General features: G+C 41.3%; 1 protein-coding gene across 2 annotated transcripts in view; it reads right to left on the reverse strand.

The window, feature by feature from the left end:
• Positions 1-227: 227 nt before the first annotated feature.
• The window catches only part of rasa3 (RAS p21 protein activator 3), a 62922-nt gene continuing 36337 nt past the window's right edge, over positions 228-26812 (reverse strand). The window contains exons 6-24 of one of the 2 annotated variants that reach the window (XM_080729210.1): positions 26101-26181; positions 24484-24556; positions 20389-20462; positions 19907-20011; positions 19165-19321; positions 17135-17283; positions 16005-16119; positions 15621-15695; positions 14890-15013; positions 11955-12061; positions 11177-11254; positions 11007-11084; positions 10733-10806; positions 8232-8338; positions 7328-7410; positions 6650-6858; positions 4738-4841; positions 3519-3702; positions 228-2917 (exon numbers count right to left, since the gene is read on the reverse strand). In XM_080729210.1, the coding sequence (XP_080585336.1) occupies positions 2842-2917; positions 3519-3702; positions 4738-4841; positions 6650-6858; positions 7328-7410; positions 8232-8338; positions 10733-10806; positions 11007-11084; positions 11177-11254; positions 11955-12061; positions 14890-15013; positions 15621-15695; positions 16005-16119; positions 17135-17283; positions 19165-19321; positions 19907-20011; positions 20389-20462; positions 24484-24556; positions 26101-26181 (2053 nt within the window). In that variant the 3' untranslated portion in view covers positions 228-2841. Of the gene's footprint in view, positions 2918-3518; positions 3703-4737; positions 4842-6649; positions 6859-7327; positions 7411-8219; positions 8339-10732; positions 10807-11006; positions 11085-11176; positions 11255-11954; positions 12062-14889; positions 15014-15620; positions 15696-16004; positions 16120-17134; positions 17284-19164; positions 19322-19906; positions 20012-20388; positions 20463-24483; positions 24557-26100; positions 26182-26812 lie in introns of both variants that reach the window. The other variant, XM_080729209.1, reaches the window with a different exon arrangement.

The raw sequence follows: 26812 nt of genomic DNA on the forward strand, positions 1-26812 counted from the left end.
ACTGTTTAAACAATCTCTTTAGCTTTTTCAATAACAACTACAAGGTTTTTGCCATAAGTTACTGACCTCAGTGACCTGTAAGGATCCATTTGGGACCCCATCAAGGAACTTTGAGGGTCCCCGGACCACACCACTGGCCTATATTCAAATCAAATTCCACCCACTGATGTGGGAGAGCTATAGCTACAAGTTTTCCTTTGACAAAAGACAAAGACAACATGTGCATTAATATTGCCTTCATTTAGTTATTCAGAAAAAAAAAACATTTTCACCATTCATTCAACAGTTTTATGTACACATTTAACAGGCTTATTTTAATACTTTTAAAATATTTTTACAAAATACACTGTTCTCCCTTTATAGCTAAGATGCATTTGTCTTAAGAGGAGTTTCACTGCAAAAGTCAGCAGCTTTATGATAATTTGATTGGTGTATTTGACCAACTGGGGCTTTTAATATTATTGCATGCTGAACAACCATTATTGCATAAGCCACACTTGTGTGCGTTTCAGGGTAGTGGAGTTAAACTGTTATTGGCCTATTCAAATTAACAGATTTGTCGAAGAAACATATTGGAAAACAATAATAAATATGATAAAGAACTTTCGGATATGCAACAGCATTATTTACTGATTTATATTTAACCTATATTATCTTCTCAGTCTTGGCAACAAAAAACAAACAAACACATACAGTGCTTCGTTTTACAACCCAGAGTAGAGTTATCGTGACTGATAGACCCAAACACTTCCTACAAAAAGCTCAGGTTAAAAGCAACATTGATCTCTTCATGATTCAGCAATGGAAATGACCGCAATATACATAAAATAAAATGGTTTTGGAGAACAACAATTATTGGCAGGGGTTCCTTCAATGGAACAATGACATGTGAATATACAATAAAAATGAGACAATAACAGAGCAGAATAGAGGTTGGTCCACTGTAATGTCCTGCTACACTCTATTGCATAACAATAGGCAGTGTTTTGACAACACTTGGGATCCTGCCTTTTTCTGTATCACTAAATTAATTAAATTGGCAATTTAACCCTTCAAAGTCTGTCACACACTCATGCACATAGAGAAATACACACATACATACACAGGCACACGCATGCACACAAACGTGCGTGTGCACACGATACACCAGCACAGCATACCTACCAGACACAAAATGTTTCATTTGATTTGCATCCTTGTATGACAATATAGAAAACACAGTTTGTATGTTGAGAAGATTCCCAATAGCATGTACAACATAAAAGAGAAATAAATTGATGTACATTTGGACCATTGCTGATCCTTTTCAAAAACAGTAGATTTTGAGATATAAAAACAACAATGAGTATAATTTGTTCCAAAAAGACAAATCTAGAAAAGTGATGACTGGCACTGATTGGGACCCTGTAACCATGGGAAACAAACTGTACACAACGGATCCGATTATTAATTTAGGAGTACAAAACTAGTTGTTTATCTGTGGTTTTTGTCACCGATTCATTGCTGAAGTTATTGTTTTGGCTACCATCATTGTCCCATACTTCACATGTGCTGAATCAGTGTTCAAATCAGAACAACAGCCACATGCAATGGGTTAACAATCAATCTTGTACCTTCAATAGATGCTGGGGTGCTGACCAATAAAAATCACTGCAGGACATAGCTCAGATAGGATTTAAACCACTGGGGCCATAGACCTCACACAGTAAAATCCTCAGTGTTAAATGTATCGATTTGTAACTCAGAGAGTGTGTACAAATGCAATCAAATGTTGTGTAATCACATGTGGTTACGTTTGCACACTACCAGAGTTAAACTCTCAGGATGTTTACAGTGCAGGGCAGACTCACAAAGCAAGAGCACAACAATATGACCAGCCGACGGGGGAAAACAATCAGAAATATGTCGTTCTTTATTGCCTGTCTGGTTCACTGGAACTAATTAAAATGCAAAGATGTGGATGTGATGTGTAAGTAAAGCTAATAACCATCCCTCTTCATGTATTGGAGGTTAGCTGAGCAAGCACATTTCTGCTTTGTAGTTTAACCAGGTGAGCAAGGGCACATGACAAGGTTCCAAACACAATAAAACAAGGCTCTGCATCAAAAGCTAAAAGTGGAATTTATACATCTGTTAGGGCTAATTCATACTTTGAAAGTAAGTGACTTCTTGCTGAAAAACCTGTTGCAGCTATAGGACTGCAAAGGAGAACGATGAATATCAGCTAAGATCTATAGCTGCTATGTGGGCTAACGTTGGTCCCAGTGATCCCTTCTTGTGCCCTCGTCTCTTACGACCTTCCTGAGGAGGTTGGGGACCAAACTAAAAAAGTCTAACTTGCACACAGCACACACACACACACACATACACACACACACACACACACACACACACACACACACACACACACACACACACACACACACACACACACTCTCTTTCCATCTAGATTTTGGTCTGTGAGACTTGAAATAAAAAGGAACATTTCATCAACCAATAATACCATTGAATCATAAAAATAAAAACAACAAAGTGATAAAATAAGCTTCTTTTTTTCCAATGTGCTGCGAGGCTTGTTCATCCAACGTCTTGGAGGAGAATAAAGTGCGTGGTCACTGCCAGAAATGTCCAGTGAAAACCTTTTGTTCTCTTCGCACATCGTAGAAAGGGGACCAAATGGATGTTTGGTGTGATTTTTGTCTTCATTCTAGTATTGTCTTCCCTCCACAAAGTCTGTGCCTCCTGTCGATGAGGTCTGTATTTCCACATCTGGAGCGATGCACCCTGGGAAGTCATGTACGCTGGTTCTGGCCGCCGTGGCAACGTCACATGGAGCCAGGTCTAGATAGAGTAGGTGGAACTCTCAGACTGCTGGCGTATGTAGCACTGAAAACTTTTGTCTCCGATCGGATGCTCCCTGAAAACAAAAACAAAAAGTAGTCAGTGGCACGGCTGCAAATATCGATTATTTACTTTTTAGATTAATCAATTTTCACCTTTAATGACATGCCCAAAATAGGGATTGATTATGCATTGATTATTTTATTAACTTATCGATTATAAAAAAAAAAAAAAAAAAAAAAGGATTAAATTGATTACTTCGATTAACGGTTGCACCCCTAGTCAGAGGAACGTTTTAACCATATGAACCCTAAGTGTCACTATACTGGGCATATCATAATAGGCGATCATTTGGGGAGCATTCACTGCAAACAGCAGTTTGCAATCAAATCTCAACTCTGCACAATGCGATGCATTGTGAATGTGAACTTGTAGACCGGCTATTTTCAGCGAATAGATTGGTATAAAGAGGGGAAAGGAGGGGACCAAGTACAGCCCCCGGGAGTACCCTAGTGTTTAAGCTGTTAATTTTCTGTTGCGATTTCCTGCAAAATCCTAAGCGTTAATTTAACGGCAACAGTGTAAAAACACTCAAAATGTGATTGTGCAGTACTACTGAAGCTTAATGAAGTGACAGGTCTGTGGAAAATGCCCAAAAGAAACAATAGGATACATACTGGCTGCCTATCTTTGTCTTCTTGAACTTGTCCCGTTTGTACTTGGTGTGCTGCTGCTCCAAGGTCTGCACGGCTGAAACGATGAGCTTCAGGGTTTTGTAGGTCTCCTGGGGATCGTCAATGACGAAGCTGGAATACTCCTCTTGCTCGGGCCCGTCATACACAGACTTACTGCCACAGGCCTCTGCAGGGACACACAAGGATGAGTGTGAGTAAAGCTGGGCAATTAACCAAAAATACTGTATATCGAAACCGATATTTAGATACATTTATCTAAATTGAGTCAAAAGTTTAAAAGAAATCATGATATTGATTTTAAGTTATATTTCCCAGCCGTAAGTGTGAGAATCGTCAGGAGATGTTTGACAAAAACATGCACACACACAAAGAATCTACAACACATGCTTGCTCGTTAAATGCGCCCTCACGCACTTCGTGTCGATAGCTCTAAACATTTTGCAGATGCTTGTCACATTTTTAAGGTTCTAAATGGGCACAGTTCATAGAGCGAAGGGAAAGTGGTGACAGAGCAACAAGGGTGTTTGGTGAAACAGTCTTCTCTGTTAGATCCTCCCATCACTGGAATAGTCTCCCTACTGAAGTACAGTAAGAGAGACCACCAACTATTTGACCTTCAAATTCAACCTTAAGAGGTGGATTAAACCAAATTTATAATCATGGGTAATTATCAGCTATATTTGTCACTGGTGTCACTCATATTTCACTATAATTGTTCAGTCCCCTTTATTTGTCTTGTCTTGTCTTGTCTTGTCTTGTCTTGTCTTGTCTTGTCTTGTCTTGTCTTGTCTTTTATTGTATTAAAGATATGTTTTTGGGGGCTTTTTTGTATGCCTTTATTGACAGGACAGTAGACTGACAGGAAATGGGGAGAGAGAGATTACACGCCGCAAAGGTAATCGGGATCGGGACTCAAACCAGCAACACGCTGTCAGGTTACACTGAGCCTATGCGCCTGGACTGGTAGGCCAGCAGGCGGCCCTGTATTGTATTGAATTGTATTGTATTGTATTGTATTGTATTGTATTGTATTGTACATGTTTTTGTATGGATTGTTTTATTATTTTTTTACGGCCTGCTCAGGGACTGCAGATGAACATTAGCTTCTGGCTAACTCTGGCCCATTTACATTTTTATGTGAAAACCGACATGTTGATTAATGTTGCATTGTCCCTGATGAATAAATCAATAAATGTCTGACCTTGCATCTTGACCAGTTTGGTCATGTACGTGCTGAACAGCGAATAGATCCTCTCCGTCTCCCTGTCTCCATCCACGTCCAGCTGAATGTTGGCTGGGAGACCACTGAACACACACAGGACCACAGGAACACAGTACAGGACAATAAGACCTTTGCTGAACTTCACTTCGGCAACCAGTGTGCTGCAGCCGTAAGCCTGGTTCATAGCCTATTTCGTCATACCACAGAGTAATAAATTAGAGCAGGGGTCTTAAACAGGGTGTCCTCAGAGTTACTACAGGGGGTCCTCCAAATCTTTGTGTGATAGAAACCTTTTTTCCCTCCTTTTATATATTAACCACTTCAGAGAACTTTAGCCAAAAATAGCAGATCTACAAGCTCACAACGCCTCGCAGCGAGTTTTGGTGCAGAGGGGAAAAAGAGCAGACTAAGAAAAGAGTGAAAGGTCTTTTTTAAGTATTGACGGTTCAAGTGGTTAAATATCTGAAAACACAAATTGACATGATTCCAAAATACACTGATGATTGTACTGTAGGGTACTTACGTACACATTTTTGGAGTATCTGTACTGTACTTTAATATTTGTATTTTTGGATACTCATGACTTTGACTCCACTACATTTCAAAGGCAAATCCTGTACCTTTTATGCCTTTAAAGTAAACTAGAAGCAGTGCTCTTCCGAGCACAGGCCTCCACCAGGTCAGGAAGGTTATTCTGGCCTCCTGGTGGTGTTATAACAGGCCAATGTGAAAATGGTGCCAAGTCTTCTTCACGGCCGCTTCACGGACTCTGCATGCATGATTTTGTTCAAAAAAATTGTTTTGCAAAAGTCAACCTGATGGTGGCGCTGTAACAGGCCAATGTGAAAGGGTGGCATTTGTTACTTGACCTAGTGGGAATGTGCATGCAAAGTTTCACAGTAAGCGCGTTAATGATTTGAGGCATGTTGTTCAAAACGGACCAATCCTGAAAAGTTTGGAGGCCAATCTTAGCCAATCAGGATGGAATATGAAATATTAGACAGATCTGTCTTAGTCACATGACTGTAGAGATACTGTGTACTGATTTGTGTGATCTTTGGATAAAATCTGAAGGAGTCATGTCCAAAAATGTGTTTTGCATAAGTCCTCCACCTGGTGGCGCTATAAAAGGCTGAGGTGAAAAATGCAGGGAAAAGGTTTTTTCCTTGGCCACTAGGGAGTGCATGTTCAAAGTTTGACACTGATCTGTGGAGTTATAGGTAAAAACACAAATTGGCCTGTTATAGCGCCACCATGAGGCTGATTTCAAAATTTTGATGCAGCATTTCTTCCTCGGCCTAGTGGGAATGTGCGTGTGCGATTTCACGATAATTCCACGCTGCGTTTGTGATTTGAGGCATTTTGTTCAAAACGGACCAATCCTACAAACTTTGGAAGCCAATCTTAGCCAATCAGGATAGAATATAGAAAATCGGACAGATCTGTGTCGATCACATGACTGTAGAGATACTGTCTTCTACCGATTTGCTTGATTTTTGGACAAAATCTGTAGGAGTACTGTCAAAATATGAGTTTGACAAAAATTGGCCTCAGGGTGGCGCAATAAAAGGCCCATGTGAAAGATTTAGGGCAGAGGTTCTGAATTGGTATCCAGGGAGTGTGTGTGCACAGTTTAGCTGCGACCGGGTGGTAACAAACTGACGTGGACGGACGGACGCACACACGGACGGACGGAGGGGAAAACATAGTCTCCCCATGCCTTTCGGCTGGTGGAGACAATTATGAACTAACCACTTATGCCTATTTTCAATATACCGGTAGTGAAAATAGCAGATGTACAAGCTCATATAGCCTTGTGAGCCTTGTTATATTCACTATTATTGATATTTGTTTGAAAATATCTTAATTTCTGGGGGGAAAGCTGACTCACCCGGTGCAGGGTGTACAGCCAGGGGCAGTGTCCGCTGACAGCTTGCAGCAGAGCCAGTGGCCGTTGAGGTAGGCTGAAGGGTGGTAGGTGCTCAGGCGCTTGCGGTTGCACTGGCTGACCTTTGTCAGAATGTCGATCCAGTCCCGCGCTTCAACACAGTTGTTGGCCTGGATGTACAACGCTCTCTCTGGCTGGATCACCTGGAACATCTAAATGGGGGGTCGGGTAGAACAGTGTTTCTCAAACTTTTACATTTCAAGGTCTTCCCTTAACTCTGACAGTGTACAAATGGAACCAAATGAACCCGTCAGGGTTCATTTGGTTCCATTTGTACACTGTCAGAGTTACAGACTTGTATGGGTCAATTTAGTCTTGTATGGGTCAATTTAGTCCTTAAAGGAACCCACAGAGTCCCTGGAACCCACTTTGAGAACCACTGGGGTAGAAGCTCAGATGGAATAAAACTAGGGCTGCGACTATCCATTACCGTAGGCTACCGTAAAATGTTACACTTAGCCACACAACGGTGTCGTGAAAACATCATGAAAATGGCTCAATATCGATATAATGATATATTGCCCAGCACTAATTCAGATGAATCCAAATAGTGGTGAACTGTTCTCAAATGTGAGGTGATTTTGAGTGTTTGATGATGGTTTAAACTTGAAAGGTTCTTACATTTTTCATCTTGAAGGATTCCTCCTCTAGCCTCTCCACAGCCAGAATGTTCTCTATAGGGATACTGCAGAGAGCGCCCTCTCCTGGAGATAAGAGGATAAATACATCAGCCAGGATTGGGGGCTTGTGGGAAATGAAAGGCAAAAACAGAATGTGAGATCTGAAACAGTCACGGGATGAAGTGAAAAGGAAATGCATAGTATGAATATATTTGTCTACGTGACTCAATGATCTGTGTGTGTGTGTGTGTGTGTGTGTGTGTGTGTGTGTGTGTGTGTGTGTGTGTGTGTGTGTGCGTGCGTGCGTGTTTGTGTGCGTGCGTGCACATCTGTCTGACTGTACGTATGTCTTTGTGTCTGTTGTGCTGGCATCAATGCGTTGTTACGGAGTATTGTGTTTCAGTGTGAGCCTGTTCTGTTGCAGCTAAACTTGATTTCCTGTACAGAAACGTAGGGCCCTATTATGATCCAGGTCTTATGCCTTATGCCTTAACTTCTTTACCTTTTTCTCACTATTTTGAAAAACATTTTTAAATACTTCAAATGCTGATCTACAGCTGCATGTTGTGAACTTGCAGATCAGCTATTTGAAATATTTAAAAAACAAAAACAAAATAGTAAAAAAAGGCAAAGAAGTTAAGGCATAAGGCATAAGACCTGGATCATAATAGGGCCCGTAATCTCAAACACATGTGTGTTCTGGAGGTACACTTTGTACAGACTGAATGACTGACAAAACCCAAAATCTCTATGTGTCTGTGTCTGTCTCTCTCTCTCTCACACACAAACACAGTTTCTCTTTCTCCACTCCTTCTGAAACACACAGTATACACACCCACGGCAGATGACACAAACGGATGAGGAAACGTAACCGTAAGAAGATCCTAACAAACCTTTGGCGTTACCTTTCGTTTTATGGTAGGTAAACTCGTGGTTGGTGAGACGAAACCACCTCTTCTTGAAGTTCTTCATACCAAACCGGTTTCTCCCCTGTGCTCGCTTTATCATAAATCTGATGAAAGTTGGGGGGAGGAGAAGAAGAAGACGACAGAGAGTAAATATATGTGAACCTAAGCATGTTCTTTTTCACTTAAGCTAAATTCCTAATCTATGCTTTGTTGTACATCAGCGGCTCACACCAAAAACAACTGATGTTCCGTGAGCAAAATATAACTGTTGACATTGATGAGCTACTTTATATAGCCTTCGAGCAATAGTACAAATGACATTCAATACTTACTTTTGTTACTCTAATCATACAAACATGTGGATCTACATGCCAATAGCGTCATCAAATCACGCAAATGCGACACACGTGCATATCTCCTTGTATGGGCCGTTCTGTCCGTGACGTCGGTTACTTTGTGTGTATTAGTACAGATCTGTATGGAGATCCATGCTAATTTCTTTGGCTAATACACACAAAGTGAAGCGTAGGAGCGGTTTGCACCGCTCCAAAACAATGCATTGCAACTCTATCAGTCTGTGACTCCCCCCAAGTTATTTTGGAGAACACTCCAAGGCGGTAAAATCTTCAAGGTACATAAAACACAGGAAGTGTTTTTTTTTTCACCACACACACTAAGTAAAGGCTTGAGGTGGCAAGGAATGCAAAGGAATAGGATAGTATTCACCATGTCACATCCCACCAGCAGGTGGCAGTCTAAAACAGGGCAGTGGTTCGGGACAGACCAATAATGTAAGGTCACCATCTGGGTAAATGATAGCAAGGGTCAGAATGCAGGCGGCTATGACATCCCAGAAGTGTTTTCACAGTAACCAACTCTCTGCCACTGTCCATACCAAGCATATATCTGCCAGTGTCCATACCAAGCATATATATGTCAGTGTCCATACCAAGCATATATCTGCCAGTGAAAAGACTGTTTGGATGAACAGTGCTTCTGACATAAGCAAACTAAGTTTATACACTTTACTTTATACTGTCATTTTGAGACGGACAATTGCAATGTCGTTAATTTTGTGAATACAATATGGATGGCATATACCCATATTGTCAGGCAATGAGGAGTCTACTCGATGAGTATAACAAACAACTGGTATAATTTCCGTTGAAACCCATTTGACAGCCAGGTATAAGGTAAAGTGCAGCTAGTGCATCTGCGCTAGTGCATGTTGTTGGCGGGAGAAAGAATGGTTGGCTGGGGGATGGCAGCGGTCATGGAGAGGGTCACAGGGGGTAAAGTCTCTATACAGTGAAGCCTCTTACCTGCCCTTTGTGCCTTTCGAACCCTTCCCATCAACCCTCTTTATAGTGAGTTTAACACTCCTGTGCCCAGCAGCAGAAACAGAAGAGGGTGAGGAAGGATGAAGTGAGGCAGGAAGGAGGAGGTAGACTGGGTCTAACTTACCACTGCAAAATCCTGAGTGCTAATTTCACTCACTCTGGAAGTGTAACATGGAAACCGCAAGGTGTACACTTCCAGAGTTACATTAACGCCAGTGCACTGACCAGAAACCCTAGTATTTTTATTTACAGCCTCATTAAGTAAGATATAAGTGTTCTCATCGTTGGCAGGTGGAAACCTTGTATGTCCAAAACCGTTCGTTTTACATTTATCATTTTAAAAATGATTTAAACTAGTGAAAACAGCCGATCTACAAGCACACAACGCCTCGCGGTGCGAGGCGTTGTGTGGTTGTAGATCGGCTGTTTTCACTACTTTTGTGCGACGGCCTTGTATGATGAAGCAGGGCTTTACTTTGCGAAAGAACGTACCGGTACACATTTGAAACTTGGAGATACAAGGTTTCCACCCGACAATGACGATATACCGGTACTGTACTGTTTTAAAGCTGGAAATCATTCTGTAAGGGCCACTCTCCACTCACTCTCACTTGTTAATGAGTGATTCTTCCACATACAAAAAAAAACATGTTTACCAAGCTATTTATATAAGCTTGGACATTTCAATCTCTATTTGATCAAAATGAACTAATCCAAAACTAGAAACAACAACTCTATTTGTCTCTTGAAGTCAAGAGACAAATATTAGAGCCCCATTGACAATGAATGGTATAACATTTTGGAGACACAGAGACAGAACCCAGGGTCATTTTGACACTTGCTTCGGCAATATATGTGTTCTCATGCCTTTTAAAGAAAATGTATTGTCATGAGAAAATTTGAATTGAACTGAACAGAATTCCATAGAAAATGTTCACTTGGCCCTCCAATGTTAATCTGAATGTAAAAGCACATGCTCAAAGTATAACAAAACATGTTAATTGTGGTCCTCTAGTTTTCTGTTTGGGAAGAGAGTTACCATCTTAATAAGTAAGACTGAAGTTTGTAGGAGTAACGTGTATTTGTATAATCGTTAAGAAATACATTTATTGTTGCAGCCCTATTTGTGTTTTGAATAACAGATTGCTGCTTTCCTACCCCTCCTTCAGCATGATTGGTGTCTCAATGCTCTTCTGGTCCCACTTTCCAGAGGAGGAGATCAGGTCAAGGAACTGTAGAGAAATATACATCCCGCACATCACAATCTGGATGTTTTTACACACATAGATTTTCAACAACAACACAATTTCCATGCTCTTCATAACTTTCATAGATACATATTGTACATACATCATATATAGGAACCATGTTTTATATATAATTCTACAAACAAACTTTGGTGCATATAATGGGACGGAAACTGAACACTCACATTCTTCACAGCGTCTGCATATTTCTGCTCATTGAAGTAATCATAAAATGCAGCCATGTAAGATTCTTTGAAATTGGCCTATGTGTGAAAGGGAGAAAGTTAAAACTGTAATTTTGCACTAATTCTAAAACAAATAAATATAAGGGTGGTTTTAAATCAGAGACACTCACAGATTTAGACTTGGCCAGACTTCCTAGGGTCTGGATGGTCTTGGAGATTAGAGTAAGGGTCCGTGAGGTGGAAGGATCCTGCAAAAGACGAAAAGTCACTGTACAATTATAGTTCTTTATGTGAGTAGTAACAGAAAATAAACAGCACTTAAATACTTTTAGCACCTATCTACAATAGTGGTTCCCAACATGAGGGTTCGGGTCCCCCAAACAGGGTTCCCACACATCTTTACCAATTAATTTCCAAAACTTTTCCAGAATATTTAACCCGATTTCCAGGACTATATGACAATAATTCAGCTCAATAACGAGTCGCTTACTCCTATGTGCAATGCCCAAAGACAGGTAGTGTATGCCAGTGGTTCTCAACCTTTTCAGGCTGTGACCCCCTGAAATAATCATATTTGAAGAGAGTTGAGGAATTTTGTATAACACGGTTTTATTGTGAAAATAGCCGATCTACATGCTATTTTCACAATTTCTGCCTCTAATATTTGACAATTTGGCCAATGTTTAATTTGTCATTAACAAAAAGTATTACCAAAAGTATTAACAAAATCAATAACCAAAGACAATGCATAGCTATTTTTTCCAGGACCTTCCAGGACCCTTGATCAATTCCAAAACTTTTCCAGTACTGGAAAAATATTTTTCTAATTTCAAAATATTTCCAGGAATTTCATGACCGTGGGAACCCTGCCCAAATGACCACTGATCTACAACAAACGATTAGAAGTGGATGAAGTTGAGGTGAGTGAAAGGAATGCTTTTAACTCACTGGATGATGGGGCCTTAGCTGGAACAGGTTGGGGGAAAGAATGGCTGGGGCGAAGAAACGCAGGAAGATAAAGCTGCTCACTGCTGTGTAGCGCACGTCTTGGTCCACTGCAGAGTACAAGAGAAATACAGGTAATTATGCAACATATCATCTGCTTAAAGCAGGGGTCTTCAACGTTTTCAGGCCAAGGACCCCTTAGTTGAGAGAGAGAGAGATGAAGCAGGGACCCCCACAACCTGTTCATAGATTCCATATAGTTTAATCGTTTGACAGCACAATCATCAGTGTATTTTGGATTCATGTCAATTTGTGTTTTCAGATATTTAACCACTTGAACTGTCAATACTTAATAAACTTGACCTTTCACTCTGTACTTAGTCTGCTCTTTTTCCCCTCTACACCAAAGCTCTTTGTCAAAAATAGCCGATCTACAAACTGCCAACGCCTCGGGTTTGTGAGCTTGTAGATTTGCTATTTTTGGCTAAAGTTCTCAGAATATGGATGCTAGGGTTCAAGTGGTTGATATAAAAAAGGAGAACGATTTTCATCTATCACTCAAAGATTTGGAGGACCCCCTGTAGTAACTCTGGGGACCCCCTAGGGGTCCCGGACCCCCTGTTGAAGACCCCTGGCCTAAAAAAACAACAACTATATGTTACGACGGTGTGCATCCTAGCCAATCACAATGGCTTGCTGGTGAGTTTAGAATAATGAATCATATCCCTGGGTGGAATGGATTGATTGGTGGATGTCATGATAGTACTGGTTGAAATTGGTTGGCACCTGCTGGTGTAAGCTTGCATGACTCTTTAGTTAGACAGGAAGTAATAGCGATGATGTCACTGGTAGGTGGATTTTTTCCCCCTCCTCTGAGACACAGATGGAGTCGACAAAAATGTTACCAGCGTATAATGAGCATGAGTGTTGACCAATTATATGAAGATAAGTTGAACATGGGCGAAGGCGTCCTTTAATGTCGTCCCCAATATCGCTGTGTGCAGTTATGCTCTTAAAGGGAGAAAATAATATTCTTCACTTCAGCTTCTCTTTAAATAACTGGAGAACAATGTGGATGGGGCCAGTGGGCCATTCTACAGTGTTGAACCCCATTTAAATAGCCATGCTACAAGCTCACACGTGCACACATAGACATCAAAGGGGGCTTGAGCCCCTGCCCTTTTATCTGTCTGTAAAAACTGCCCTTTCCAGACCATAAATGCAACTTTTACTATGGTGAAAGAAATGCAAATGCCCTCTTTCCATGCCATACCTGAAGGCAGCATTCAATAGAATTGCCTTGTCAAAACACTCCTGAACTTGAATGCAGCATCTGATGTTGAAAGAATTGCCCTCTCTGTGTAGAAATCCATGCCATTACGCCACATCTCCAGTATTGACTTGGTTATGCTTAGTTCAGTGTGGTTACCGAAAATAGCCGACCTCCAAGCTCACAACGCGTCGCAGTTCGACGCGTTGTGAGCTTGGAGGTCTGCTATTTTCGGTGCTTCCACCAAAATGCCCTTTTGGAAATTCCAGTCCCTACCTCTCTAACATTCTCTGCACGTCCCTGCTCACGCGTCAGTGGCCAGTAGGTCATTCATGAGCCTGGAGGCTGTTGAATTAATTACATAACTGTTGGTACACCAGTAGTGTGAGTTTTAAGTTTTAAGATTGTCTTCATGCCTTTACTGACTTTATCCACCCTCCATGTGTCCGGCAAGCTAGGATTTCAGCCACTCCTGGAAGGTCTCGCGTTTCCGCGAGGCGGGTCTTAACTCAAGCCTGGTGGGATTGGGAAACACGCGTAGTGCGAAGGTACTGTATACGTGCACCAGTGTTCAGTGGCCTCTCCCTTGTGAAGGGAGTGTGTTTTAATGTTGTTTTGTGTTTGTTATTGTGTCAAAGTGTGCCTTCTTATTATTTCTCATCCTTAAGTCGATTTCTGTTCAGATTCAGAACATATGCATTTGGAGGTTTTGTTGTTAATAATTTCCCTACATTTCTAAATACATTCTTCTGTTTTTCACTGTTCAATTTTGTTTAATAGTTACTCTCTGTGTGCTATTTTTGGGTACTAAAAGAAAACATACACTGGACATCTTTCGGTCTCTGAGACAGGTTTCGTCACCCAAGGCATGTTTTTCAGTTTGTGGCTGTAGTGCTTTGCGATGGCCATGAGGAGGCAGCAGCGTCACATTCGGCAGTCATTATGTGGGGGGATTCCATAAAACCACATAACATAGTGAAGTGAGTTCAGACTGGACACAGAACTCAGCACATACAGCCTTTCTGTGATCCTGAACAAATGAGAAAAGTATCCCTGTTCCTTGTATGCAGGGGCGTCACAAGGGGTAGGAAAGTGGGACTGAGTTACCAGGGCCCAAGGTGGAGGGGCCCTAGTAACTTTAGCTATTGAAAAATAGCAGATATACAAGCTCACAGCGCGGCACCGAGTGCCGCGCTGCGAGCTTGTAGATCTGCTATTTTTGAAAAGTCGTGAAAATGTGTGCAAATCTTTGAATATATGTATTTTTTTAAGTGAACATTTGTAACTCAAATTTTGCTTCTGGGGGGGTCCCTGGAACTAAATATTTTGAGATGGGGGGGTCCTTCACATGAAAAGGTTTGAGCATCACTGACATGGAAACATAGGTTTCTTGGCACACATTTTCAAGATTTTTCAAAAATAGCAGATCTACAAGCTCGCAGCGCGGCACTCGGTGCTGCGCTGTGAGCTTGTATATCTGCTATTTTTCAATAGTTAACATTCATGGGGGGCCCGCAGTGAATCCTTGTACCCAGGGCCCAGAATTTGGTGTGACGCCCCTGCTCGTATGCATCCTGTTCTTTCTTCTCTGTGTCCTGTCCTGTCCTTTATGCGCCCATCATACTCTTTCTTCCCTGACACCCTAAAGTCACGCAGGCCTTTGTTTACCTTGGAAACGGGTAGCGGCAGACTCTCGCAGAGAGAAGAAGATGTCACACATGACCGTGGGGCAGCGAACGCCAGATGTGGTGATGTCATTGAAGATGCGATCCACATAGTGGCGCAGGTTTTCCTGCAGAGTTGAAACAAGGTCAGATTTGTCATGTTGGCAGACCCACACACACACACACACGCGCACGCACAAGCACGCACACACACACACACACACACACACACACACACACACACACACACACACACACACACACACACACACACACACACACACACACACGCACACACGCAGACACACACACACACACGTTTGTATTACTATACTTGTGAGAACGTCAACATTTCAGGACGGCAATTTGTGTGTGCCATTTTTAACCCTAACCCTAACACTAAAGCCAAAAATAACACACACACGCATAACTAAATTATACATACTGTAACTCCAACCATAAACCCTAAACCTAACCTCTAAATGTTTAACTGTAACTCCAAACTGAAGCTTTTCCTAATGGTAAGCCTGACCCTAAAGATATTTTTGGAACTATAAAACTAACATTTCTCCAGGACCAGGAAAATGGTCCTCACAACGTCTGTATCTCAAATTCTGCTATGCTTACGGAAACATTTGGCCCGCACGCGCGCACACACACACACACACACACACACACACACACACACACACACACACACACACACACACACACACGCACTCTCTCTTAACTTACCCTATTGGTCTCCAAGTTCTCAGACTCTTTGAGTTTAACAGGGTCAATCTCACAGGGTTTGTGATCCGTACATATCTGTAAACATTTAGAGAAATGTCATGTAATATGGATAAGTAAAAAAAAAGGCTGGCAGAGACTTGCAATGAGACGAAACCGATTAAAGCCCGATTTATACATTTTTGTACGACAGCAGCCCTCAGCGAAAATAGACGACCTACAAGCTCACAACACGTCACACGGATGTGACGTGTTGTGAGCTTGTAGGTCTGCTATTTTGCTACAGACCACCGTTGTACAACGGGGCATACTGTGCATATAAGCGTTAGAACGTTGCAGAAAATGAAAATGTGGCAGTGACAGAAAAGTACAGTAAAATGACCATACCTCATCTATGATTGGTTTGAGCGTGACTTGCAAGTAGTGCATGCCTGCTAGCTTCATGGTCTCATCAATGCACTTGGAAGTCAGAGAATTCCCCCGGAAGATGGTGTTGGGATCCCTTTGCGAGAGAGAGGTTACGCTCTTTAGAATTACACAGTCATATGGACAAAACCATGTTTTATGCTCAACTCTGTGCTATCGGAGATTCATTTCATATTGAAAGTAAACAACATAGCAGTACTGTGGTCTGGGCTGTTCACAATTATGTAGGATGCAGCTCTAGTGATTCAGGGATGTTTTCACAACTAACCTATTAGTTACACATACGTTGCAAACCCAAACTCGACGCCATTATAATATGTTTAATACTTAGAATAGTCTATAATAATGTGTCTGTTGAAAACTCTCAGAGATGCCAGTTTGGTACATTGTAGGGTTGTAACGATATAGTAACTGAATCGAAAAATCGATTTTAATTTGCAATGATCTACTATATCGTTTGCAAAAGCAAAATATCGTACCGTTTTGGCTTTATATCGTATCGATATCGTTTTACAATGCAGATGATCGGTATCGAATCGTTTTGCAGTGCAAATAATTGATTGTATGGAAACTAAGAATTTGTGCCTTGTTTTTAGCAACCTTAAGAGGGAAAATGAAAAAGAGGGGTTAAATTACTTTTCCATTCCATATAGCTACTCTTGGTCTATCGATAAATGTGTGTAATCTCTGTGTTCATGTCAAGGTGCAGGTTTGTCCATATGTGTTGAAATATAATGTCCATGTATTTGCTATAGAAAATCACTGTGTTTACTTATTTACATCCATAATAATACATTTTCCCTTAAAAACATGCACTATTGACACGTTTCACACAGATTTAATTTATTTGTTAAATAGTTACTATATCAATTTTAAATGAATCAAATCGTATCGTATCGCCATGAATGAGCCAATATTGCCCATGTATCGTATCGTCAACCATGTATCGTGATGCGTATCGTATCGTTGTTAAAATGTATCGTTACACCCCTAGTACATTGGTAACACATTGGCTAGGGGGTAAATACTGTAGTACCTGGCATTAATTACAGACATTGCTGTAACAGGAAGAGACGCAACAAGACACTCACTGCGTGCGGTTGACTTCAGCGTGGGCAATGGCGCTGAGGAAAGGCACAATCTTGCCATAGTGGAGAAACAGACGGACTAAGGGAATGGCTGCCTCCTGCTTCTCTCGACACACCTCTCCCAGAATGTGCGCCGTAGATGCTGACACGGGCTGTGCAGAGCAGAAACATGGAAATGTGTATTTGTATAAATATATAAGTGTGTACTCTACTGTGTCCATTGTTTCATGTTGTAAGGCCACAGTGTTGTATGCCTGGTTCAAAAGATAAAGGCAAAGAATAACTGCCGTACGTGAGGTCCTGCATGACACTAGGGGGCTGAAACTGTGTATCTCCATACTTTAAGGCAGGGGTCTTCAACAGAGGGTCCGGGACCCCTAGGGGGTCCTCAGAGTTACTACATGGGGTCCTCCAAATCTTTGAGTGATAGAAACCTTTTTCTCCTTTTTATATTAACCACTTGAACCCTAGCGTCCATATTCTGAGAACATTAGCCAAAAATAGCAGATCTACAAGCTCACAATGCCTCGCAGCTTGTAGATTGGCTATTTTCGGCAAAGAGGTTTGGTGTAGAGGGGAAAAAGAGCAGACAGAGTGAAAGGTCAAGTTTATTAAGTATTGGCGGTTCAAGTGGTTAAATATCTGAAAACACAAATTGACATGAATCCAAAATATACTGATGATTGTGCTGTCAAACAATGACACTACCGGTATATGGAATCTGGGGGTCCCTGATTCATCTCTCTCTCAGCTAAGGGGTCCTTGGCCTGAAAACGTTGAATACCCCTGCTTTAAGGTTTTACCTTAAACCTTACTCTAATATAGAATTGCATTTCCACAAGGTATGTATTGTAATGATATATCACATTCAACTAGTAAGGTTTTAATTAATCTACGACACCAATTCTATACTTCATAAAGCAGCTAGAATAGCTGTTTTACAACAGCCCAATTGGGAGCTTGTATGGAGATCGTCTATTTGAGCGCATTTTGAAAACCATTGAAAATGTTTATGACATGCCCAAAATAGTGACGTCGGGTTGCAATTGCTGTCTGTTGGTTTTTATAAATATTTAACCAATGAAAAGTGTTAACAAGAGCTCGTGACTAAATCATAACTACATTGTTATCCATTGGAACACTGGTTCTTTCTTTCTTACTCCATTTCCTGAAAAGTAACGGTTTTGGACGTACAAGGTTTCCACTCGGTTTCCTGCGACGATATGTGATGGAGATTCTCACACACACACGCACGCCACGCGCACACACACACACACACACACACACACACACACACACACACACACACACACACACACACACACGGCAGTGGTGCAAAGTAACTTTTAAGTACATTTACTTAAGTACTTAAGTTCCATGTTGTACAAGTATTTGTACTTTACTTGAGTATTTCAAATTGCCAATACTGTTACTTCTACTCCACTACATCTTACCTCCAAACATTGTACTTTTACTCAACTACATTTATTTGAAAACTTTAGTTACTATTTACTTTGCAGATATGAATTATAATACTTTAGCCCTATTTTATACCTTGGCTTGGCTACTTTTCCTCAAGTACATTTAGAATTCCGGACTTTTACTGTGGTGCCCTCACACCAAAATACCTATGAGAGTGGAATCCGCCTTCTGCCAATGCATTTCAATGAGAGTGGAGCGTTTTTTGCAGAAATCCTCTTCTGGCATGAAACCGCTCCATTCTCATTGAAATGCATTGGCAGAACGCGGATTCCACTCTCATAGGTATTTTGGTGTGAGGGCACCCTTATTTCTACATTGCAGTATTGATGCTTTTACTGAATAAAAAAAAAATGTAGTACCTTTTCCACCACTGGCAAACGGACACACAGGCGCGAGCGCGCGCGCATACACACACACACACACACACACGCACGCACGCACGCACACACACGCGCACACACACACACACACACACACACACACACACACACACACACACACACACACACACACACACACACACACACACACACACACACACACACACACACCTCTACATTAGCAGAGTGCAGCAGCAGCTCTCGGAGGGGCGTGTAGTGCTCAGAGGGGAACACGTGGTCCTCTGTGTAAACAATGTTGAGGCGCAGCGAGCCCAGCTCCTCCACCTTCACCGTCTTCCCTCCGTTCTCCCTCGGCAGGAGATAGTACCTGTGGGGGAGAGACAGAGGGGAAAGATAAAGTCGTACAAGGTACAAGCGAAAGCAGTGGTTCTCAAACCTTTTTGGCTGCAGTAACCCCCAATACTGATTTCTGAAGCCGAGTACCCCTTCCCCTGAACACAGCATTTTACTTAGAAAGATGTACATTTAAAGTCCAGTTCCTGTGCCAATATGTTCAAAATAAAACAGCACAATGACAAATAAACATTGCTTTCCATTCAATACCAGTTGTACAAGTGAAGGTATTGATGTAATTTGGTTTAACAATTTTGCAGATGAGCAGCTACACACAAACTCTGTCAATGTTTTATTATTGACAATAACACTAAAATACATATTCCCATTTTCTAGTTTTTTTTCTCACGTACCCCCAGCAGTACCCCCGCGTAACCCTAGGGGTCCACTTACCCCCATTTGAGAAACACTGAGCTAAAGCACCACTCAACCCATTTTCAACATTCATCTTCATATAATTACCCCTCTCTAACACCCAGTATAACATGGCACCATTTCTGTCTACTCTGTGTCTGTGTGAGAGACAGGAGGTCAGTGAGATGAGTCATGTTCTTCTCACCATGCGTCATGGACCCCAGCTTGGCCCAGGACCTTGAGAGGAACGCGAACCCCACCCAGGAACTCGTCTCCGAACTTCAGGTTGCTGGCATTCCACAAGTCCACCCTGCACAGTGCACACACACACACACCAAGCAGCACACAGAGCAGAGGGGGTCGGAAATGAAACACCACAGAAAAATGCTCCAGGCTTCATTGAACTGCAGTAGTGTAAAAATGGAACCAAATGGACCCTGGTTAAATTTGTACACACAGAGTTAAAGGACTATACCAGTCTAAACACATGTCACATTACACTTTAATTATTACTCCTTTAAAAAGTTATATGACTTAATACTTGGTAAAAAAAAGGAATTAGTTACACCCCCCTAACTTCTGAAAAAGTGATAGTAGCAAGTAGCTAGTAGCTACAATACAACTTTTAGACCTGAATCTACTTGGTTGGAACAGTAATTAAGTCACCAATCAGTCAAATATACTAACCTCAATGCCAGTTTGTCAACATCCTCTTCTTCAACATCAAACTGACGCTTGGTGTAACTTAATGGCCGTGTCACCTACACACAAAAACACAATATAGAACAATGAGCATAAACTATATTTAAGATTAATAGGGCCCTATTATGATCCAGCTCTTATGCCTTAACTTCTTTGCCTTTTTTTACTATTTTGTTTTTGTTTTTTAAATATTTCAAATAGCTGATCTGCAAGTTCACAACTTGCAGATGTAGATCAGCATTCTAAATCTAAATAGTGAAAAAAAGGTAAAGAAGTTAAGGCATAAGACCTGGATCATAATAGGGCCCTAAGTCTTAAGCCCTGTTGTATGTTGTTGTAGGACAAATAGCGTCAAAATAGTCGATTGCATTATGAGGCGTTGTGAGCTTGTAGGTCTGCTATTTTTGAACATTTTAAAACTTTGTGACATTTATTGAATTTATGCCTATAATGACCAAACCAAAATAGAGACTCTGGGTTGAAACTGGTTAACTATGTTTAAAAGGGGTGTAAAACGTGTTAAACGTTAAAAAGGTTAAAGCTCTATATTCCGATCATTGTTGTTTGCTCCTGCCCTGCATCTGTCATTTTAAATTGGTCACAAGCCAAGATAAATAATTATAAGAAACAGTCTTTAATCAAATTGTGTGAATGAGTCTGATCCGAAATATACCGCCTTTGTTCGTGAGAAGTCCACGATTCTGAAGTCTATTTGATTATACACATAGACAGACCTCTGTTTGCTATTTAGTGTAGCTTGTGACAATCTTTACTCGATAAATGCATGTTTGGACAAAGAACTGGAGAGGAGAGCCGATATGATTGCTTGGAAGTACCATTACGGGCTAGCAATTCACCTGCATAGCCAATCCCAATTTAACTACAGTTAAAACTATTGCATGATTTTCTTTTATAGTGAAACGTTTATTTCTTTTAATTCTACAACTCACACATAACACTCCAAATTACACAGTCAGTCACTTTCTCAACTCTTTAATTTAAAGAGATTCAGAGAGTTGTGAGAGAGTCTGGAGATTTGAAACCCCTTGACTGATTTTGTAGTTTGTTTCCCAGTTTAGGTTCAAAACCACAGCAGATTAAAAAAATGTATCGCAGGCAGTTAAGCAACGCAACCGCAGCTAATAAAATGTAATAATGGGTGTGTTAGATTTAGGTGCACCCAGAACCATGGGAATGCCAATATGCAAGCATAGACAGTAGTCAACAGTATTGTCATTAAAGGTAGGGTAACTGGGTATATTTTCTTTGATTAAAATAAGTGTTAAATAGCTCTATATTATGCTAGTACCATTTCTATAAAGAGCTGGAGAGACACCTGTCACTGAACACTTCAGAACAACGATTACTATCAGAATATAGTGCTTTAACCTTTTAACAAAAATATTTTGTTTTAACCAAAAAATATCACTTACTTTTTCTTTAATTGGATTAGCTAAAGCAATGTTGCTTACATCACGGTGTACTCTAAGTAGGGCTGTCACGATTATGACATTTTACATGACGATTATGTGTCACTCAAATAATTGCGATTAACGATTTAATTGTGTTTTTGTCGTTGACAATTACATTTCTGCTTTTAAGTTGCACATGGTAGATATGACTGATAATTACTGACATATTTGACAACTTTATACTTAAAAAAGAACATTGATAGTGAAAATAGCCGATCTACAAGCTCACAACGCGCCGTGATGCGACGCGTTGTGAGCTTGTAGATCTGCTATTTCCACTATTTTTGACCTTTTATTTAAATATATGAACATTAGACTACGATTAGACGATTATGCAATAATTGTGACAGCCCTAACTCTAATGTCTTATGCAGCCTGCCATGTTTTTACCCTGCTTTGGTTCTGAACTGGGGGAGTAAAACTAAATCAGTCTCATTCCCCTTAATACTTGCTTGTAGCTCATTGTGTAGTAAGAAATGAACTATAATACAGTATCTGTCTGTCTGCTGACTCCAGCCCTCAACCCAAACCTCATTGGGTTGCTCACTCACTACCTGGCGAGGCTCGTTTCCATTTCTGTTGTAGAACTAAACAGGGAGATCACAATATGGCAGGCTCCACAGAGGCTCAGATGAGAACAATGGAAGTCATTTCTCTCTCTCAAAAAAAAAGAAAAAAAAAACACTGCCCCATGACAGAAGCATGATAGATGAGCCATGGATTGCTTGTGCATGCGTGCGTGTGTGTGCGTGTGCGCGTGTGTGTGTGTGTGTGTGTGTGTGTGTGTGTGTGTGTGTGTGTGCGTGTGTGTGTGTGTGCGTGCGCGAGTGCGAGTGCGTGCGTGCGTGTGAACAGTGTCATGCATCTATGTTTGTGTCACAGAGAAGGAGGAGCTGTAGGGCCACCACCACCATGGGCTATGCAAAGTGGTGTTTATGTGGTGTGGGGAGTAGATGATGAGAGGGTCTTGTCAGGCTGAGATCAATGGGACAGATTGTCTGGCGGTTGGTCTGAATCAATCACACTCTTGTGCTGCAGTCTTCTGGTGTTAGGGAGGACAGGCCAGGGGGAAGGGCAGAGTGTCAGGCCTTGCACCACTGATGTGCGAGGGTTACCGGGGGCAACGTGTATGTGCATGTGTGTGTCAAGGCATGTGTGTGTGTGTGTGTGTGTGTGTGTGTGTGTGTGTGTGTGTGAGTGTGTGTGTGTGTGTGTGCAGGCACGTGCACACATAGACATGTGCCCTTTTTTCGTCTGTAAAAACCCTCTCCAGACCATGAAAGCAGTTTTCACTGTGGTGAAAGAAACACAAAATAATGCCCTCTTTCCATGTCATACCTGAAGGCAGCATTCAAGAGAATTGCCTTGTCAAAACTCTCCTGAACTTGGATACAGCATCTTATGCTGAAAGAATTGCCCTCTTTGTGTAGAAATCCATGCCGTTAAGCCACATCTCCAGTGTTGCTTTTTTATGCTTAGTTTAGTGTGGTAACAAGTACCGAAAATAGGCGAACTCCAAGCTCACAACGCGTCGCAGCGCGACACGTTGTGAGCTTGGAGGTCTGCTATTTTCTTTTTTCTATATTTTGCACCAATAGGCCCTTTTAGCTTTTAGAGATTTCAGCCCCTGCCTCTCTAACATTCTCTGCAAGTCCCTGATGTGCATGTGTGTGTGTGTGTGTGTGTGTGTGTGTGTGTGTGTGTGTGTGTGTGTGTGTGTGTGTGTGTGTGTGTGTGTGTGTGTGTGTGTGTGTGTGTGTGTCAAGGCGTGTGTGTGTTTATGCGTGCGCGTGAGAGAGATGGACGTACTTGTATACGTGGGGTGTATACTGTACGTCTTTGTATGCTTCTAAGAGACATTTTGCACAAAATGCCTAAAAAAGATCTGGCACACACACACAAAATAAACACATATGTACATTCCTGAAATACACAAACATGATTATGCTCTTCTCTTCCTGTCTGACGTCACCCATCCTTTTACTGCAGGGGACAACTATATTTGACTTAATGACTGATGATGGGAGGGTACTCGGTGACCTGAGCATTAAATGCCTGTTATCTGTTAAGGCCCCGTATTTACTCTGAACTCAAATGAAACCTTAAAGGACAACTTTGGTTCTTTACAACAAGGGTTCATATTTTAGACTGTAATTAGAGAAAAGAAAAGATGAGCGTTAAAATGTTTTCATTCACTGCTTTCTATTGTTTTAGCGATTTTAGTATTTTGATTTCAGTGGTTGGGGGCATGCGTACAAGTGGCTAAATATGTCTTTTTAGACACAATAATCTGGCAATTTCTTTGTTACTATTGACACTAGGCCCCATAAGTCACATCTGCCCATGAAAAATTGCGGTGCATCTTGGGAATGGGCTTAGATGTGTCTAAAAATACATTTTTAGCCACTTGCATGCAAATCAAAATTGCATAGAAAGAAAAACAATAGAAAGAAGTAAATGAAAACATTTTAACACTCATCATTTCTTTTCTCTAATTACAGTCTAAAATACCGTATGAACCCTTGTTGTAAAAAAAAAAAACAAAGTTGTCCTTTAAGTCAGTTAATGATGTCAATCTCCACATAATTCCACTCAAGACTTCTCTTACCTCAAAGTAGAAAACCTCTTCAAATTGGGGATTGTTGGTTTTCCTTTTTACCTTGGTCTTCTTAGCTTCTGACCTGAGGGAGGCGGAAAGGGAAGACGTCACCTCAAGCATAGATAGGGTGACCGGTGTGTGTCATGCAACCGTGTTCATTCACGTGTGTGTGTGTGTGTGTGTGTGTGTGTGTGTGTGTGTGTGTGTGTGTGTGTGTGTGTGTGTGTGTGTGTGTGTGTGTGTGTGTGAGTGAGTGTGTGTGTGTGTGTGTGTGTGTGTGTGTGTGTGTGTGTGTGTGTGTGTGTGTGTGTGTGTGTGTGTGTGTGTGTGTGTGTGTGTGTGTGTGCCAGGGGGTCCTCAGAGTTACTACAGGGGGTCCTCCAAATCTTTGTGTGATAGAAACTTTATTTTTCTCCTTTTTTCCTATATTAACCACTTGAACCCTAGCGTCCATATTCTGACTACTTTAGCCAAAAATAGCAGATCTACAAGCTCACAACGCCTCGCAGCGCGAGGAGGCGTTGTGAGCTTGTAGATCTGCTATTTTTGGCAAAGAGGTTTGGTGTAGAGGGGAAAAAGAGCAGACTAAGTACAGAGTAAAAGGTCAAGTTTATTAAGTATTGACAGTTCAAGTGGTTAAATATCAGAAAACACAAATTGACATGAATCCAAAATACACTGATGATTGTGCTGTCAAACGATGAAACAATATGGAATCTATGAAAGGGTTGTGGGGGGTCCCTGCTTCATCTCTCTCTCAACTAAGGGGTCCTCGGCCTGACAACGTTGAAGACCCCTGACCTAGAATATTCAATTTCACACACGAATCCTTCAGATTTAACACCGTTTTCTTGGATTTCAGAGATGCTTTTTGGTACGCTGGCACATGAGGTGATGCTGAATGTCCTCCAGGAAATTCATATACCTCAGGCGTTTGTTAATATAATTTCCAATGATTGTGTACCAATTAAGGCTAATTTCTCCAGGTTATCTGTTGGTAGCAGTGCGCCCCATTTCATGTCCGACCTCCAAACTCTGTGAAAGGACATGCTGATGGTGTCGTATAGAGCAGTGGTTCTCAAAGTGTTTCATGTCAAGGACCCCCTAATTAATTAACCCATTCAGAACGGGTAAACATTATGGTGTATTATTATTTTATGCTTTAACTATTGAAAAATAGCAGATATACAAGCTCACAGCGCGGCACCGAGTGCCGCGCTGCGAGCTTGTATATCTGCTATTTTAAATATTATAGAAGAAGGCAGTGTTTTTAATCTATACATGGACCAGGCTCCCCAAGATAAACATTCAAAAGTACCAAGCGTTACTGAAATTATAACTAAGTTGGGGTCATGTATATAAAGTTACCATGAGTGGTCTGAACACTGCTGGCATGACAACGAACAAAGCCAAATAACTTGCCTATAATGCTGCTCTGTTTCAGCTTGTCTGAGTGGAGAAAGTGCTGTTATGTACCCATAGGTGTTCATGAATTGTCTAACCCTGTTATATTTCATAAATAAATATGAAGGTGATTTTTGTGTGTGCGCGCGGGCATGTGTGTGTGTGTGTGTGTGTGTGTGTGTGTGTGTGTGTGTGTGTCTGTGTGTGCATGACCTCTCTCACCTGGACGGTCCTAAGAGGGAGACGGCAGCATAAGGGTCACATTGGCCGTTGACGATTGGCAAACCGTGGCACTCCAACACTCTGTTGAAACACAAGCAAACACACACATTGATTAAGCCATCAAATAATATGTACACGTGCTGTAATTTTACACAAACACACACACACACACACACACACACACACACACACACACACTAGTGTCAAAACATGTCATGGCATGTTAAAAGCATGCAAAGAAATTATAATAATGAAATGTAAATTTTAGTTATTTTCTCAGCAGAGCTGTAAAGAATAGGAACCACACAAGACGTCCTTGCCTTTTATTAATGCACATCTGTTACAAACAGGGTTGGGATATGGAACCGGAGGAACCGGATCCAACATTGAGGAACCAGGAATGGGTTCTATCACATTCTGAACCGTTTATCTACAGTACACTGTCAGAGCTGGTATTTGCAGGTCTATTTGGTTCCATATGTGCCCTCTCAGAGTTACAGACTTCTAAAGCCCCTATCATAGTAGGCACTGCGGTGATAAGCTATCCACCGCGGTGTAGTCTTTTTAAGTTATAAAACTACAACATTGCGTCATTACTCGCGGTGGATAGCTATTGGAGAGCTATCCACCGCGAACATGGCCTCGCGTAGCCAGGCTTACTCATCTGCGAAGAGAAAAGCCTGGTGACAATATCAGGCAGAGACAGTTCAAC

The sequence above is a fragment of the Nannobrachium achirus genome (assembly GCF_963921795.1).
Source record: "Nannobrachium achirus genome assembly, chromosome: 7".
Lineage (NCBI taxonomy): Eukaryota > Metazoa > Chordata > Actinopteri > Myctophiformes > Myctophidae > Nannobrachium > Nannobrachium achirus.